This window comes from Sceloporus occidentalis, unplaced genomic scaffold (genome assembly GCF_023333645.1).
Source record: "Sceloporus occidentalis isolate IW3139 unplaced genomic scaffold, rSceOcc1.0.p SCAF_10, whole genome shotgun sequence".
Lineage (NCBI taxonomy): Eukaryota > Metazoa > Chordata > Lepidosauria > Squamata > Phrynosomatidae > Sceloporus > Sceloporus occidentalis.
The window spans coordinates 22,086,269-22,102,764 of record NW_028316990.1 but is presented as its reverse complement, the minus strand read 5'-3'; the positions used below and the strand labels follow the sequence as shown (position 1 = coordinate 22,102,764).

Below are 16,496 nucleotides of genomic sequence, written 5' to 3'. Positions count from 1 at the left end.
TTTTAATCCTGCTGTGAACCACTTTGAGTCTCAGCCTTGGGAGGAAAGTAGCACTTTGGAATGAAACTGAATATACAACACACACATACAATGCATGTAATACTTGAGTGTGTGTGTGGGTTTGGACAGACTTCAGTATAATTCAGCTAAAACTCTGAAAGAAGAGTTTACCAAAAATATTACACACTTTCATTTTTTATTGCTTTTTGGACGTACAAGGATAAATTCCATTTTTCAACAAACAGCTTCATACACTGAGAGTTCCTGCATGGCAGAATGGGGTTGGACTGGATGGCCCTTGTGGTTTCTTCCAGCTCTACGATTCTATAATTCTATGATCTGATCTTCTCTGGCACATATAGAAACAGATCAGTGTCATCATTTCCACTGCACGACAAATTGCTAAAGCAAGCAAAAAAGAATCAGACAATGGGAGGAAGACAAACGACCCAACAAAATGGGGGGGGGGGGGGAATGTCCTGCATTCAATATTTTTACACTTATTTCAAAATAATCATTATGTTCCCTTTTAAGCAATTAATTTTGAAAAGAGTCAAGAGTTATGACTAAATATATAGCTAGCAATGTGCTTTGCACACACCATCAATTCACCCCAGCCACACGCAGCACTCTCTCTTTCTCGTCCCACCTGGCATTAAATACTCCGAGCTGCAACTCCTTATTGCCAAAGGCATTAAAACCATTTCCGCTCCTTTTTCCTTTCCTCCTTCTCTGTTCTCTGCTGATCCCTTCCAAATTTTTCTGAAAGCCATCCCAAAGGGCCTTTTAAAACCCTCCACAGAGGAAGAGCCCTCCCTCCAGTCCATCTGCCTTGGTCCAGGCCTCAGAGGGAGAGAAGAATGCTGGACCTGCACTGCCAGGCAAAGAGCTCAGAAGGGCATGCATTGGGACGGGGGGGGGGGGGGGGGATAGCAGAAGAGTGACAGACCCTCACCCTGCTTGCCTTGCAGAGACTCAGGTGGGACCCATCCTCCAAAAGGACAGACACCAAGGAGGATGCCACTGCCACTGCCCCTCCTGCTCCTCTTTCTCCAGCAGAGTAAGTGCCGACCGCCGTGACATTGCCAGGGGTTCTGCCCTGCCATCTGCCAGGATGAGGTTGACATTGTGGTCCCTCAGTCCAGTTCCATTCATATCATTTGGGGGGTGGGCATACCATTGCCTTCCATTTGTCACTCTCAGCAGTTTCCTCAAATCATTTTCTGTCACTTGCTGCTATTGTTTCCACAAAGGAAGCAGGAAAGGGCCAAAGAGATACATGCTGTCTTTTGATAGGTCTCACTTGTCTCACTTGTGCAATCCTAGAGGATATGCCCAGCTGAATGCTTCTCAGGGCCTCAAAGGCAGAGTCCCTGGCCCCCCACTCCACCTGCCAGACCCCTCCTGGGCCAACCGCCCTTTCTCTTCACTCTTCCAACCCAGTTTGGTTTCTCCAACGGTCTCCAATTTCCACCCAGAGAGCCCTTATGGCTACATCGGAAGGAACGTCCTGACCCTTAGCACACAACACACACACACCAATAATTCCCATAGCATCTTCAGAGGGACAACAAACAAGACTCTCTTACCCAGCATTCTGGTGGAAAATGGAACTGCTGCTTCTCTCAGGCACAGGCATGGCGGGGGGGATGGAGGTGCCCCAGAGGAGGGCTGGGAGATCCAATCTGGGGCCGGGGCAGCAGAAGTCTGGTCCTCTCCAAAGCCCAGCCTGACACTGCCTCTCTTTCTCTCTACCCGCTGCCCAGCCTCACCTTGTGAAGAGCTCACCTGCTTCACTGACTACCTGCAGATGCTGATGTGCACCTGGGGATGGTCCCTCCGGCCCTCCAGGGACGCCCCCTACAACCTCACAGCAAAGTGGTATGTGGAGGGGAGTCACTGGCGGGCCCTCGCTTTAGGCCTGTCGCGCTTCCTGAAGGGGCTTCTTGGCAGGAGGACAGTGCTCCTCCTATGAGAAAATAAGAGCTCCTCCAGTCCTTGCCTTGTTTCTGCTCACCCAATGGTTCCTTTGCCCTCCCTCCCTCACCTGGTGCACAGGTGCAGCTGGCTAAAACAGGGCTTTTGGCAGGAACCCTTGGGTGCCAATGAGTTCTCTGCCAGCTGGCCAGATCACTGCTGGGGTGGAGGCAGGCCCCAGGCTGTTGACCCACCAGATCACCACCTCCATCTCTTACCTCCTTCCCCTGCCCACTCTCCCCTACATCTTTGCCCCCATGTGGGGAAAACATCTTCACGCACACAGCCAAGGGGCTGCTGGTTAGCCTCACCTGGCCTCATGCCCCCATCCACCCAATAGGCGAAAGAGGTGGATGCAAGTGGTCTCCCCCAAACAAGGTACGTATGTGTGCTGCTCTCCCTGGGAATCCCCTAGTTATCCCATTGCCCCCTCCCTGGCTGGTGCCCCACCTCAACATGGCTCTGCCCAAGGCCTGACCAAGAGCCCCCTTTGTCTTCTGAAGGAACTGTGGGGCAGGGGGCACCTGCCACCTCCTCCCCTCCACCAGCAACACCACTGCGGCACAATTTACCTGTTTAGCGGAACAGAAGATGTGCTTCGGAGAGAACACCTTTGATGTGACAGCCACAACGTCGGCTGGGAATGGGCCCCCTGGAGTCCCCAAAGGATGCCTGAAGACATTTCTGTTTAAGGAGAACAGTGAGTATGGGGGGGGGGGGAGACTGGGACTGAAGCATCAAAGCAGGTGAGCCCCCAATTCCATTGGGAGCACCCCTCTGTGCTTGAAGGAAGGAGGGAAGGGGAGAGCTGTGGCCCTAGTGCGTGCAGCGAGAGTATCTCAGGGCTGGAGAGGCATCTGCAGAGGAGGAGCAAAGGCAGGTCTGGGGGGCAACTTGACAGACAATGAGGCCTCCTCCCCTGTTCTTTTGGCCACACAGGATCGTGACTGGCGCCTGCGGGGGGGGGGGGGGGCTTCCCCATGGGAAGGGGGAAGGGAGGGGGAGGGCCTGCCTCTCAGGAGCCCTGGCATGACCCCTACTCCTTCTCTCCCCCCTCCCCAGTTAAACCACAGCCGCCCTTCAACCTGACGGCCCATGCCGCCTCCTCAGGCTATAACATTTCCTGGAAAAACCCCTACCAGCACTGGCGATTCCACCCCCTGAATGGCTGGCTGCACTATGAGCTGCGCTACCGGCAGAGGGGCCACTCCTGGCAGGTATGGAGGCAGCCCAGGGGTCCCAGAGAAGGAAGGGAGAGGAAGGGGGTTCCTGGGCCACAGAGGAGTCAAAGAGCAGGAGGTGGATGGCCTTTGGAATGGAAGGGGCATTGTTTGCTATGCAACCCCCCAACCCAGCGCACATTCCATTTAAAGGGAGGAGACAAAAGTCTTGGGCCTGTCTGCCTCCCCCGTTGTGCTGCTCCTTGTCTGTCATGGAGTTTACTCCAATGGGGTAAATTGAGATCCATCTGGCTAGACTAGGGACTTCAGTCCCTGAGGGTTTGGCCTCTGCTCCTGACCAAGAGGGTCCCTTACCAGCCAGAAGGGGTGCTGTAGCTGACCGGGGGGGGGGGGGGTCCCTGCCATTGTCCCATATGCCAGCAGAGAGATGTGACCCAGAAGCATCCCCAAAGAGGTCCCACTCAGGACCTCCGGGGCAGAGGAAGTGCTATCTTTCCCAAAATTCCTTCCCTTCCCTTCCTGCAGGGCAAGAACTGGAAGCATCTCTTGCAGGACACAGGGACCCTTTGGCTCCTGCCCAGGGAATTTGAGGGGCCCTCCACAGAGTATGAGGTCCAGGTGCGAGCCCGGCCGAGGTCCCCCTACCAGGGTGCCTGGAGCATGTGGAGCTCTCCAGCCTCCCTCACGACTCTGCCCAAAAGTAAGTCCTGCTCCCTGACCAGCCCTTGGCCTCTCCTGGGGGCCTCCAGGGACCGGCCCTGTAGCTGACCCCCTATGTGGCCCCCCATTCCCTGGCCCCCAGGAGCCTTCGCAATCACTCCCCAGAGGCAGGAAGGAGGGCAGCTGGGGAGGCCTTGGGGTCTCAAGGAGAGACGCTCTTCTGATGGAGTAGGAGCCCCAGAGAAGCCCACCCTCCTGCATTTGTCTAGTGGCAAGGGCTTCTGGACCACCCAGTGATGGCAGCCCCACTGCCCTCTCCTGCCCTGGCCAGAGACTGACCACTCCCTTGCTTCCCTTCCTCAGCTTCCAACCACCAAGGGGATGAAGGAGGGGTCTCCTGGTGGCTGGTGGTCCTTGGCCTCTTCCCTGCCCTGCTGGCCTTTCTGGGCCAGAGGTGAGTGTCTGTGTCGGGGTGGGGGGCACTTGGCCAATGGGGCTCCCTCTCCCTGAATCAGGCTGGGGATGGGATGGAGTTCCTTATCTGATCCCCTCCCCCCACCAATCCGCTCCCTCTTTCTCTGGCAGGTTGTGGAAGAAGCTGGACCTGTTTGTCCCCAGCCCAGTCCCTTTTTTCCAGCCCCTCTATGTGGGCCACAAAGGAGACTTCAAGGTATTATTTATTTACTTAGGCCACCAGGCACTGCTTCCCTCTCAAGGAAGAGACTCCCCTCCCATCGGCCCAAACGGAGCTCATTGTCCCCCCTAAACTGTCCTTGGCCCGCTAGTCCTGGGGAGGGGGGCTCTGGTCAAGGGGAGACCCGGGCAAGCTTTCGCCTCTGCAATAAACTAGCCTCTTCAAACTCACTTAAGGCCGGGCCCCAAATGACGCCTGGAGCCCTGCTGGCAAAAAGAAGAGTGGCAAGCCAGGAATATCAGATGCGTTGTTTCCCTTATTGCAACACCTTGGCTGATTAGTATTGTTTGTACTGTAATTTATTATATAATGTTGCTATATAATGTTGTTTTTAATCTGTTGCTTTTAACCTGTTGTGTATTTTGTAAACTGTACTGATGACATTGATGTGATCCCGCCTCGATCCGCAGGGAGAGGTGGGAAATAGAATTATTATTATTATTATTATTATTATTATTATTATTATTATTATTATTATTATCATCTGGCTGGCTGGCTGGCTGGCTGGCTGGCTGCTTGATGCCAAGCTTTGACAGCACTTTCAGCCAGACAGGACAACTGGCCTCCACTTGCAAGATCCAAGAAGCCTACCCTCCCACATCAGTCTGGCAGAAGGGCTCTGGACCACCCAGTGATGGCAGCCCCACTGCCCCTCCTGACTATCTAGATTCCCTCCCCCCCCCCCCCCGGTCTGGGAAAGTGACTCCTTCCATCCTTGACAGTGCGCACATGCGTGCTCCTATATGTGCCTCCACCTTCTCTGGCCACTGACTCTCTTCCCTCTCCTCTGCAGAACTGGGTGGGCACCCCTGGAGTCGGAGCCATGCTGGAGGTCTTTGAGAGGGACTCCAGAGTCAGCCTGGAAGCGTTTGGGATGGGCAGCCTCCAGCTCCTCCCGCCAAGCCCTGGTAATGCTGAAAACAGAGAGGCCAGAGCCACTGGTCAGATGACCCCTCTTGCAACTGCCACAGCCCCCCTGCTTGCTGCCGAGAGTGTTGCACAAGAGCAGACTTATGGCCACCTCTCCATCGACACCGTCACAGTGGCCGGAGGGGTTGTCCCCTGCTGCCCGCAGTGTGACCACTGTGCCGGTGCCTGTTGTGCCACTGAGCAGCCCCAACAGCAGGGAGAGGAAGAGGAGCAGGAGGAACGAGAAGAGGCGGGTGCAAGGGACACCTACCGCAGCATCCACTTTGAAGCCAGCAGTCGGGATGGACAAGTTCCTGGGACTGTGCTTCGGGTAGAGGCCCCCCCCCAGGAGAACACAATTCCCCCTTTCTCCTCCTGTCTGAGCCCCTCTCTCCCAGCTGCCTCTGCCGCCCTCCCTCCTTTCCAACAAGTGGGGGGCTCCCTGGTTGGGGGGTCTGGTAAGGGTCCCTTTTGTCTCTTTGGTCTGCCCTTGCCATGTCCTCCTTCTCCTGAGCACCGGCCCCTCAGCCTGGGGAGCCTCTGTCCTCCAGATGAGGAGACCCTTTTCTACAGCACCCTGCTGTCCCTCCACTTGGAGGCTGACGATGACGGAGACCCAGAGAATGGCCTGGACCTTGACACTATTGACAGCGGCTTTGTGGACTGTGACTGTGGGAGCCCCCTGGACTCAGAGGAGGGGGCAGCTGCGGTGGACCCCCTGCCCAGTTATGTCAAGCAATGGCTCAAGACCTGAGTGAGTCGTGATCTGGGGGGGAGGGTGCTGGAAGCACTGGGGGGCTCTGCCTCTGCCCCCACCCCTGCTGGGCTGCTGCCAGATGTCAAGGAGGTGGGAAGAGCCCCGGCTGCTTCCGCAGCCCCTGAACCAGCAGAAGAGCCAAACCTGGGAACTCTTGCTGCCCCACCCGACCTCTTCTTCCTTCTCAGAGAGAGGGGACCACTGACCCTGTCCAGGGATGGCAACTAGAGCACTGTCCCTCAGGAGGAAGCAACCCTCTCAGCTGTCTCTTGGTAGCTGGAGTGGGGAGGTTCCTGAGGCTAGATAGTGGAGGAGGAACAATCCAGAAGTAGGACTCTGCGTAGCTACCTCCGCTGCCTTGGCCAATGGCACATGGTTCCCAATCCCCCCTCCTTTCCTGGCGCTTCTGTATCCTCTTGGCCCTTTCCCTTCGGCATCCCTGCCTCAGCAATGGCCTTGTTTTGGATGCTCAATCAATAAAGATAACGCAGCTTCTGCCAAGAGCTTCTCCACGTGTCAATTTCTGAAAACAGGACATTTGCCCTGCTGCGAATGGAGCCATAAAGAGGAAAGGGCAGCTCTTGGAGGGACAGAGGCTCACAGGGAGGGCGAGAGGGACAGGGGCACACACCCAGCACTGCTGCACTGCCTCATGGGGGAGGTCTTCTGCTGGGGGGGCACAACAGACCTTTCCCTTACCCCTGATCCCTAGCACAACCATTGCAGGCAACCTAGGGCATGGCCTTCTCCCTCCTGCCCAGTTTGTCTTCCTCCAACTAGAGAAACCATCTGGGCAGTGGATCAAGTATAAAGCAACTAGGAAGTGACCAAATTAGTCTCAGGCATTTGTTCTTCCAGGCCCTGGGGCCTCATGGGAGAAGCCACAGGCCCTTAACTTCTCAGCTCATCTGCAGGGCCCCTCAGATCAGTTTGACAATCTTAAGATGAGTTTCCGCAACCCAACTGGAGCTATCACTAAAATCGGGCTGAGTAACAGACACGAGCTCAACTTGATCAGAAGAGGCTGCCTTCTGGCTTTCCAGCCAACAAAGGTCTAAGTGGGCGCAGGGCTGAAGTGGAGGGGCAGCTGCGCAAGAACCGCTCGGTAAGAAAACACCAGTAAGGATTTGGGGGGGGGGGGGGGGTCAAAGGCAAAGTATTCCACATAATGTTCAGACAGGGATCCAGTTCAGGTCAAGTGTCTATCAAACCCCCAAAACCTGCATGGGGTGGGGCCAGTTTGGCCAAGGGTTCTGTATTTGTGGCAAGGGAACAGATCAAATCTGGAGAATAAAAGCATCAGTGGGAACTGCTGGATAACAATCAAACCAAAATATCTACACAAGACACTCTTCTTAGAAGCAGGAAGGAATCATGCAGCTGCCATGCAGCAATGCCGGACATCCCCTGCCCCCCCCCCCGACACTTACTTGCATGGAGAAAAGGAGTCGGTGGTCTGGTTGTCAGGTCCTCCTCCTGGCCATGGCTCCCTCTCGTGCCAGCTGAGTCCAGTGCATCTTTCCAAGGTCAGCCCAGTGTGGTCGGACCTACAAGACGCCACAGATGAGCCCCAGGCAGAAATTGAAAAGCAGTTTGGTCCTTCCTTGTCCCAAGTGACTTCTGGGGGAGATGGGATTCTAAAGAAGAGTTTGTATATTCCCCTATTCCTAAGAGGAGGCAACGTTTGCCTGTGGTCTGTGTGTCCAGAACAGCATGTCTGGTCTTCCTTCTCCCCTGGGTGGGTCCTTGCTTCAGGGAGTTGAGCAGCTAGTGCCCAGATATAAGGGGTGTTAAGATCAAGGACACCCACCCCATCAAGGCAACACTAACAGAAAAGCCACCGCATTGTCTGCCTTCTCCCAGCTGGCTCTTTCCTTCCTTCTGGTTAATGTTATGCAAGACTGCATTACAGGGGGATTGCTTCAAAGAAGCCACGGCTGCTGCCCTGAGTCTGCAAGGCCTGCTGAGTGGGGAGGATGGGGACGGGGCTTTGGTGGTCTCTCACTCACGCAGTTGCTGTACAAAGTTGACTTGACAGCAAATAACAACAACTCTCATGCCAACCCCTTCACTCCATTAATTCTTTGGCAAGTACAGTTTTGTGCTAACAGGAATCCGTTCACTCCGTCCACCCAGACCACTGCCTGGCAGCACAAGGCTGCGCCTCTTTACCCAGGAGCCAGTCTAGCGATGGCTGGCTGACCTGTTCCTGAGGGCAGGAGATTGAAGCCTGAGAAGCCTCAACCATCTCCACACAAAAGGGGACAGGAGTCCCCTCCACAACACACACACACACTGCAGCATACTGGGGCTTCTTTTACTCCTCAGGGATCAGCTTAGTCCCACAAACCAATGACAGAAGCAGCAGTTTTAGTTTGTTTCATGAGTCTGGGGAAATCTCTCCCCCATCAGTTTAACTGTAAACCACCAGAGATCCCGCTCCACAGCTGGAAGGTTTGCACTCTGTCTCCACAGAACACACATTGCATCAAAAGCAGCATTTCTTGCTTCAGAGCATGCTGACTCCTGAGGAGATGGGTCTTTTGCCTCAGGGCAGGGGATCCTTTCTCACTCACCTGCCACAAGTAAGGACTAGTTGGCTAGGGCCAGCATTAGTGACAATGCCTGCCGTCTTCCTCATCCGGCATTGCTCTCATCGCTTTGAGTGCAAGGGTGCAGTGCCCACTTGCACTCAAAGCTCAGATTGTCGTTCACACTGTTTGTGGCAGTGAATGGTCACCCACAAAAGCACACGTGAGAAGAAAACTGTCAGTTGCAAAGGTGCTCAAGGCCTCTTGGTTGAGTCATCAGATTCTCCTCCAACCTAACTGCTTTGAAAGATGCCATGTGGACCCTCACAGCTTCTTTCCCCACCAGGTTGGCCCAGATACAAATCCCCCCCCCCCCAGCTCAACAGGCAGAGCAGAGGTAGCCGGTGCAGCCAGCACATCAATGGCCACATCATGAGCCTCCCTTCTGTTCTAGGTGTGCTGACAATGAAGAGTGATTGCTGTGGGGGTGCCCTCATACTACTGCATCTCCTCCTCCTCCCTCTCTCTGCAGCCCAGGAAAAGCGGTGGCAGCGGGAGTACCATGACTCAGGTATGGGAAGGAATCAGAGCAGTTTTACACCCCCACAGAGTGGGTAGGGTGGGATTGACAACTCTTCCCCATGAGGAAGATGGGCTGTAAAAACCCAATGAAAAACCCAACCAGTTTCTCTTCCATCTGAGGCAAAAGCTGCCCCTTCCCTTAACGCCCCACCCCCCCACCCCAGGGCAAGGCAGTTCTCATCCTCTAGAGTCTAAACCAAGATCAAGTGGCCAAATGGCCAGCCCTGTGGGGCCACTTCAACTCACAGAGGACCAGGAAGCCAAGCTAAAGGTGAGATGGTGGTGCTTCTACCAGAGATCCCCCAACATGACTTCCCCACATCTTTGCCACTCCTCCTTCTAGTGGGGATCGCCAAGGATGTGAGTTGCCTCAACAACTATGGGTCCAGAGGGCGCCGGGTGGCTTGCACATGGCAGCGGCGCAACCAGAGCATGGGAGAGGGGAACTTCTACCTCAACTTCTCAAAGTGAGTACAGGCAGGGTGCCCCCCCATGTACATCCACATGCCATGGGGGGGGAAGGGGGGCACAACAGGAGCAAAAAGCAGAGACAAAAGATGTAAAACGTGAGCTGTGGGAGGAGGCAGGCTGCCACACAGGACAGAAAGTGGTGTCCTCCATGACCTGTGGTATGTTCTGTGGCAAAATTCCCAAGTGGTACTGGACTCAGCAGTAGGGCCAGAGGGTCATGCGCTTGCAAGGGCAGCCCTACCCCTCAGCTGTGCCATGCCCCCACCCAAACAATCAGCCCACTTCCGAGTGTCAGCCACCGGTGTGCAACGGGAAGCCCCATGTCCTGGGAAAGAAGAGGGTAAGGCTGGACTTCAACCAGACAAAGAAGGAAACACTCTAAGAATTAGTTTGTTCCCCAGCCTAAAACTGCACCAGCCTTGCTACACTGGCATTACGCCCAGCTGCATCAGCGTGCAACCTTTGGCAAGACCTTGCAGGGCTGTGCGCAGTTCCAAGTTGTGTCTCTGAACTTTGAGGCACCCTTGCACAACGGCCCAAGAGAGCACAGCTAAAACCAGCCCAACTCCAGCTACCTGATTTGGAGGGGTGCTCCTTCTGGCAACACCCACAAAGAGCCTATGAGCTTGAGCAACGTGACCAGCAATGGCCTCTGCCTGGTACTGCTAGGAGTCACCAGTTGGGGGAGATGGCACTGCTTTATAGTTAGTTAAGAGCTCTTAGACCTCAAATTTCATAAGCAGCAGTAAAACATGCAACATACAAAACTAGAACACAATACTGACTGACCGTGAAACTGATGGAAGGCCGGATTTCACAAGGAGGGCTTGCAAAACCAGCAAGGTTTGCCACAGGGTATTTGCAAACAAGAAATTGTTGGCACCACACTAGAGAACATACGAGAAGGGCATTCAATCTAGCAGGGTCCAACATGCCAACAAAACCTGCTCTACTCCACAAGACTGCGGGGCCAGCCTCAGGAGTGTGGTGTGGCACCAGGGGCCCTCAAGATCAGCCCAGAGCACACGTTCAGGGCTGGCAGCCAGTGGGACGTTCTCCCAGGTCCCCAGCTACTCAGGGCTTTCCAAAACAGTAGCAGAAGGCTCCACTGGCCTTATGAGTGAAGCAGCAACCAGACAGTTGCCTATTCTGTTCCATGGGGGGCAAGGCGCCTTCTCCGCCACTGAAGTTAGCCAGGCTGCCAGAAACCCAAAGGGATCCTGGAGGAACCCACTGGCTGTGCATCTGAGCCTCACCTCAAAGAGACTGCCTCTCTCCTCTCGCAGATGGGCAAGAACCCTTGGGCCACAAAGCCTCCTCATGCCACGATTTAGCCTCCGTTAACTGGCCCTCCTTGCCAGATGGACCTGGAGTGTGTTGCCAAGAGGGTTATATTCCACGTGGCCTGCGGCACTCTCTACCTCAGGAAGGCATGTCACGTTCCAGGTTTCATGTTGTTCTGGTGCCAGGAGAGCCTCCTCTTTTTCTCTGTATCTGCTGCAGCCCCACTGGGACCCTCATCTGCCTGCTGTCTGCCTCTCCGGATGCCCAGGACCATTACAGCTGCTCTGTGGAGGAAAAAGGGGAGTTCACAGAGAACGATGACTACAAAGTCTCTCTACACACTGCCAACACCTCCCCGGGCAAGAACATGACCTACCCTGTCTTTACGTCGTATGAGCCCAGGCTGCACAGTGAGTCCTGCTGTCCTTCAGGGGCCAGTGGGGCTGGTGGCCATGGGGTCCAAAGGGTGAGGGTGGAGGCCAGGACAGTTCAGAGACCAGAGTGGCAGTCAGGGGGGGCACAACCACATCTGCACAGCTGCTCCCCTGCTGGAGCACAGGTTCAAAGCAGAGGGTTGTGAGTGTGTGGGTCTGTCCATGAGCAACACATCTGCCTGGTGCCCCAGTGGCACAGCTGGTGGAAGAGAGGCAAGTGAGGGGGGATCCTGCCTACAAAGGGCTCCACCCTCCACCTGGGAGAGCCACATACCAGTTTTTCTGCTCTATAACACCAGTGGATCTGCTGCACAGAAAAGCCAAACCAGGGGGGAGTACAGTAAAATCTGATGGATTCTGTCCCCCACTTCTCAAGCATACTGCCTCCCCTCTTAAGCCATACTGGTGGCTTGAGTACTGTTTTATCCTCCTTGATGGGAGGTGGATCAGCCACTTTCCTGGATGGATCTTTCTCTTGGGCCCATGCAGACACACTGATCTCTCCCTTTTCCTTCCAGTCCTGTGTGACCCACCCACTGGCCTTCAGAGCAATGCCAGCGCCAGCAAGTGGTGGATCCAGTGGAGAAAGCCTGAATCCTACGAAGACATTAACCTGGAGGACTGGCACTGGCAGCTGGCCATCAAGGCTGCTGGAGAACCCTGGGAGGTAAGGGGGCAACTGGAAGGGGGAGAGGGGACCCCCCCAGACAGGGAGGATTCAACTTTTGCCAGGACAGTGGGGCCTGAAGAGGTATGAGGCAGCTGCAGTTCTCTGGGCGGGCATGGCACCGAGGGCTGGACCAACAAGCAAAGTGCTGGTGAGTCTGCAGACAGGTATTTAGAGTCTGCCCAACAGGAGGGCTGGGCCAGGCCTGGCACTCACTACTGGCACATGCCGGTGGTGAGATAGCTCCTGACTCCTCAGGCCTGTTTTCTATTCTTCACGTATCTGCTGTGCACCAGTAACCAACCCCACAGCTGCAACAGTTCCTCTCATGCACCTTTGCATCAGAGCATGTCGCCCCCAGTCTCTATGTTACGGTTACTCAACAGTTCATAGCTTCTTGGCTCTCCCTCAGCAGCTGGGTTGTGCAGGTCCAGTGCGTTCTGATGTTTGTCGAGATCTTAGTGTGTGAGCTGGGGGTCCACACTTCCCAAAGAGAGATCCAGTAACATCTTTTGCACTCTCTCCCTTCCCAGCAAGCAAAGGTCAAGAGCTTTGTCAACCAAGACTCAAGGGTAGAAATAGATGGCTTTGAGTTCAAGGGTGGAGTGGACTACGTTGCCCGGGTCCGCTGCAAAATTCCAGAGGAGAACAATGTCTACCGCAGCCACTGGAGCGCCTGGAGCTCCACCACCAGCTGGACGGGTCCCCCAGGTGTGTTGCAGAGTGCCTCTGGCTTGGCAACGCCTCTGCCACTTTGCTGCCTCGCTTCTTCCCCCTCGGGTACATAAGAGTATGGGGCAGCCCTGTGGTCCCCCCACTCGCTTCTCCCCCCCCCCCCAATTCCCTTTCCTCTGCAAAGTTAACATTCCAATTTAAAAAAATACACAATTTAACTATACAAAATAGCCACCTGCTAGGAATAGGGAGGCGCTGTGTTACAGGGCCAGCTTCCCATCCACTTCCAGGACAACACGCACCCCAAAACGAAACCAGAGGATGCTGGAAGTCCCCTCCTGAGTTCACACCCTCACCAAGGGGCAGAGTGAAAGACAGTGTGGAGTGAGGAAGACCGAGCCTTAACCTGGGGAGAAACTCCAGTCCAAGAATGGCAATTCTCCTGTTTTAATTAATCTGAAAAACCAGAGGGATGGAGGGCCCGGTGACTGCAAAGACAGCTGGGTGCCCTCCACCCTCAAATGGCACAAGTCTGCCCCAGGAGGGATGCAGCACAGGATGGCAAAAGGCCACTTAAAAGCACACCCTATAAGAATTTTAAACAATGGAATTACTGTTATGCAGTTATGCAGACATAAACCATTCTAGCATACACTTTCTCCAGCAGCTATTTTCTAGTATTGAGTTTCCCAGAGAGAAACCAGAGACTTGGGGATGAGGGGGGATGCACACACATACAGATGCATGAGTGCGCAATCCCCTGCCCCAATGTGCTCACTGATTCCCTGCTCCACCTCCTTCCATCTCCTCCACTACTCTAGTGTGTTTCTTAGCTGATCCCCAAGCCCAAAGCCACCTGGCTCTGCACTGGACGCAGCAATGGTGGACACCCAGGAAGCCCATCTTGGCTGAATGGGGTTCCTCCCACTTTGCTGGAGTGACTGGAGAGTCTCCTACCTGCAGCCTTCCCATCCTGGTCAGAAGGTGCTCCTGGCTCAGAGAAGAACAAAGGATGGCAGCCCACACCAGGCTGCTCCTGCCCAGGAGCACCAAAGGCGAGCAAGGAGAGCAAGGCGAGAAGCCTCCCTCTGCTGCCCAGTCCCACAGCCAGTGCCTTTGCCAATGCAGGCCTGGAAAGCTAACCCTCCCTCCCTTCTTTCCTCAGGAGATGATGCTGGACAAAAGCAGCTGGATCCTCACCTGCTGAGGGCTCTGCACACCTTGCTCCCACTCTGCCTGGGGGCCCTGATGATCCTGCTCCTGGCCTTTTTCTGGAGGTACAAGCAGGCATCTCCGAGGGAGGCAGGCTTTGCCAACATTTCACCATTCATGGCCGCACTGCATCACCTTCCCTCCCTTGTAGTCCTTTGTCTCCCTGTGGGAGCCCAGGTCACAGGCCTGCCTGGAAGATCCTCCATCACCTAGCACCATCTGGTAGGGGTGGGGGCTATGTGCATGGCCTGAATGGAAGGGGCCAAGGGGTTCTTTGCTGACTGGTTTGTTCATCAGCACCTTCCATCTCACCTTCCCCCAAAGGGTTCAAGGAAACAAACAAAAGTTGGGAGAAAGAGGGGTTGGCTAGCCTGAGGGGACTTTCACTGCTTTGCAGTGGGAGTGGGCTGCATGCAATGGGTCTCTGTGCTAGTCCAACCCTTTGGCCAGGCGGGGGGCTGCCAGCCACAACTGCTTCTCCCTTTCTCTCCACAGGATGAAGGACATGGGAAGGGCACACATCCCCACGCCTGCCACGTTCTTCCAGCCCCTCTATGCCTCCCATAATGGGGATTTCAAGGTAACTGTCGCCATCAGATAGGGAGCAATGGTGTGGGAAGGACCCTCCTGCAATGCTTCTTGGCTGCAATGCTTCTTGGTCAGGCCCAGGTGGAAAGTGGATAAGCAGTAAAGACAGAGATGGTCTTAACAGCTGCAGCGCCTCCATCTTGTTTTGAGATGCAATGCAGAGGAAGGGTTTATGCAGATGGAACTGCCTGACAGCCATCAGCTGCCTAGGGACCAAAAAAGGAAGCACCTGGGTTGCTTTTACAGCGCGGGCGCGCCATACGTGGCCTTGAGCATACACGCTCAAGCCGCGGGGCGGCGCATCCCATTCAATTGAATGGGCACATGTGCCTGTTGCGCCCCGCGCGTGCCCGCGCAGCCGCACCACCGCGCACAAGCCCCACTGTTTCCAATGGGGGTCGAGCATAGGCGGAATTCGCCTTATGCAAAGGGATCCGGAACGGATCCCCCGCGTAAGGCGAGGACGGACTGTACTTTGTGCTGGAGCCGCGAATCTCCTGGCAGGTAATCAGGCCCAGGGACAGGAGGGGGGCTCTCTTAAATTATAAAGCCACTTCAAGACCCATACAGGGAGAAAGGTAGGAAATGAAATAAACAGAACCAAAATCCACTGATAGCACAGCAATAAAAAACAAATATGACTCTTCCCAGCCATTGGTCAGACCTTCCTGCCTGAATATAAAGGACTTTATAGTCAGACTGCAGAAAGACACCAATATTTAGGCAGCAGAAGGACAACGGCAGCCAAAGCCGACCTAAGCTCCTGTGGCAGGCAGCTCCAGCTTCCAAGAGCCCCCCACCCAGGAAAGCCTTTTTGGCTCTCTACCCTGTCTCCTTCCGCACAACTCAGAAATTGCGTCAACAGCTGCTTAAGCGGCCCCCACAACTAAAGAAGACCTGTTTTCACTACTAATTACAAGTAATGAGGAGTGGATTCCTTCTCATTCCAAAAGGATATTTGAGGTGGCTCAAGTCTTTAAAACCCCCAACAATCGAATACAGAAGTGGGAGCAGTGCTTGGACTGGGGCCCTTGTGGCTCCCCCGGTACGCATGTTTGGGCCCACCCAGGGGGCTTCTGCCCTCAGCAGGGGACTGTCCTTGCCAGGCCTCCCCCCAGACCCACAGGGAAGAAAGGCACAGCTCCCTCCCTGCCCTGAGATACCTCCTTCCTATGCAGAAAACCTCCAGGAGGGATGGCAGCACTGATGGAGGGCTCCTCTGTTCTCTTGCAGGGCTGGGCTGGACTCACAGGGAAGGCAGTCTGCCTCAACAGGGCATTGGAGGAGGAAGAGGAGGATGCCCCTGGCAGTGGCCATGGAGACAAAGGGCATGCCGTGGCAGCACCTGACTCCCGGATCACCTTCCTCACATCCCCTTTGAAGGTGGAGGCTGTGCCACAAGAGGAAAGCTGCCCCCGAGGGGGTCCCATGAGGGCAGAAGCAGAGGCCCTGGGGATAGAGCAGGTGCAGGAACCACAGAGCAGCGGCAGGCAGGGCAGTGAGCCCCAGTTCCTCCCTCAGGGGGTCCCTCTCCAGGATCCCAGGGGCCCAATGGCTGCAGAGGAGAAGAAGAAGGAGGCACCCCTGAGCCTCCCCTCTTTCCCAGAGCCAGGCCCCCTCTGGGAGAGGGAGGCCCTCTTTTCTTGCAGCAACGACTATTACTGCATGTGGGGTGGAGCAGTGGCCCCGGGGCCCTGAGGCCTGTCTTGGCAGAGGGCCATGTGGGGCTGGCGGTGGCTCCAACCCATGCGCTCCAGGCCAAGCCTGAGCCCCCTGCTGCCCCCCTCCGCTATCTTGCCCTTCTGGCTACTAGGCCACCTCTCCCTCAGTGTTACAGATGCTACTGGCCAGAAAAGGGTTGCAGGAAACTCTGT

General features: G+C 55.2%; 2 protein-coding genes and 1 long non-coding RNA gene across 3 annotated transcripts; 2 read left to right on the top strand and 1 right to left on the bottom strand.

Annotated features, from left to right (window-relative positions):
* Window positions 1-188: 188 nt before the first annotated feature.
* On the bottom strand, window positions 189-8,741 carry LOC149306151 (uncharacterized). Its single transcript, XR_016282431.1, has 3 exons — window positions 7,609-8,741; window positions 2,550-2,661; window positions 189-402 (listed from the first exon to the last, which is right to left on the bottom strand). It is a non-coding gene; the product is annotated as an uncharacterized LOC149306151 (long non-coding RNA).
* LOC149306152 (interleukin-21 receptor-like) lies at window positions 850-6,664 on the top strand. The gene is made up of 8 exons (XM_089539493.1): window positions 850-1,060; window positions 1,767-1,881; window positions 2,481-2,677; window positions 3,040-3,194; window positions 3,684-3,858; window positions 4,182-4,272; window positions 4,404-4,488; window positions 5,306-6,664. Exons 1-8 carry the CDS (start codon window positions 1,018-1,020, stop codon window positions 6,173-6,175), a joined length of 1,731 nt encoding a protein of 576 aa, XP_089395619.1. The 5' UTR covers window positions 850-1,017; the 3' UTR covers window positions 6,176-6,664.
* A 58-nt stretch (window positions 8,742-8,799) lies between the features above and the next one.
* Window positions 8,800-16,320, top strand: LOC149306150 (interleukin-9 receptor-like). Its single transcript, XM_089540831.1, has 9 exons — window positions 8,800-8,851; window positions 9,242-9,280; window positions 9,635-9,758; window positions 11,266-11,456; window positions 11,999-12,147; window positions 12,681-12,858; window positions 13,988-14,099; window positions 14,530-14,614; window positions 15,856-16,320. The coding sequence occupies exons 1-9, from the start codon at window positions 8,800-8,802 to the stop codon at window positions 16,318-16,320; spliced, it is 1,395 nt and encodes a 464-aa protein (XP_089396957.1).
* The last annotated feature ends 176 nt before the right edge of the window (window positions 16,321-16,496 follow it).

Bases quoted from the DNA above. Each gene is read 5' to 3' on its own strand.
- LOC149306152 (XM_089539493.1), top strand. From the start codon at position 1,018: ATGCCACTGCCACTGCCCCTCCTGCTCCTCTTTCTCCAGCAGA. The intron at 1,061-1,766 runs GTAAGTGCCGAC...CCCGCTGCCCAG, and splicing joins GCTCCTCTTTCTCCAGCAGA to CCTCACCTTGTGAAGAGCTC. The intron at 4,273-4,403 runs GTGAGTGTCTGT...TTTCTCTGGCAG, and splicing joins CTGGCCTTTCTGGGCCAGAG to GTTGTGGAAGAAGCTGGACC.
- LOC149306150 (XM_089540831.1), top strand. From the start codon at position 8,800: ATGCCTGCCGTCTTCCTCATCCGGCATTGCTCTCATCGCTTTGAGTGC. The intron at 12,859-13,987 runs GTGTGTTGCAGA...TTCTTTCCTCAG, and splicing joins CAGCTGGACGGGTCCCCCAG to GAGATGATGCTGGACAAAAG. The intron at 14,615-15,855 runs GTAACTGTCGCC...GTTCTCTTGCAG, and splicing joins CCCATAATGGGGATTTCAAG to GGCTGGGCTGGACTCACAGG.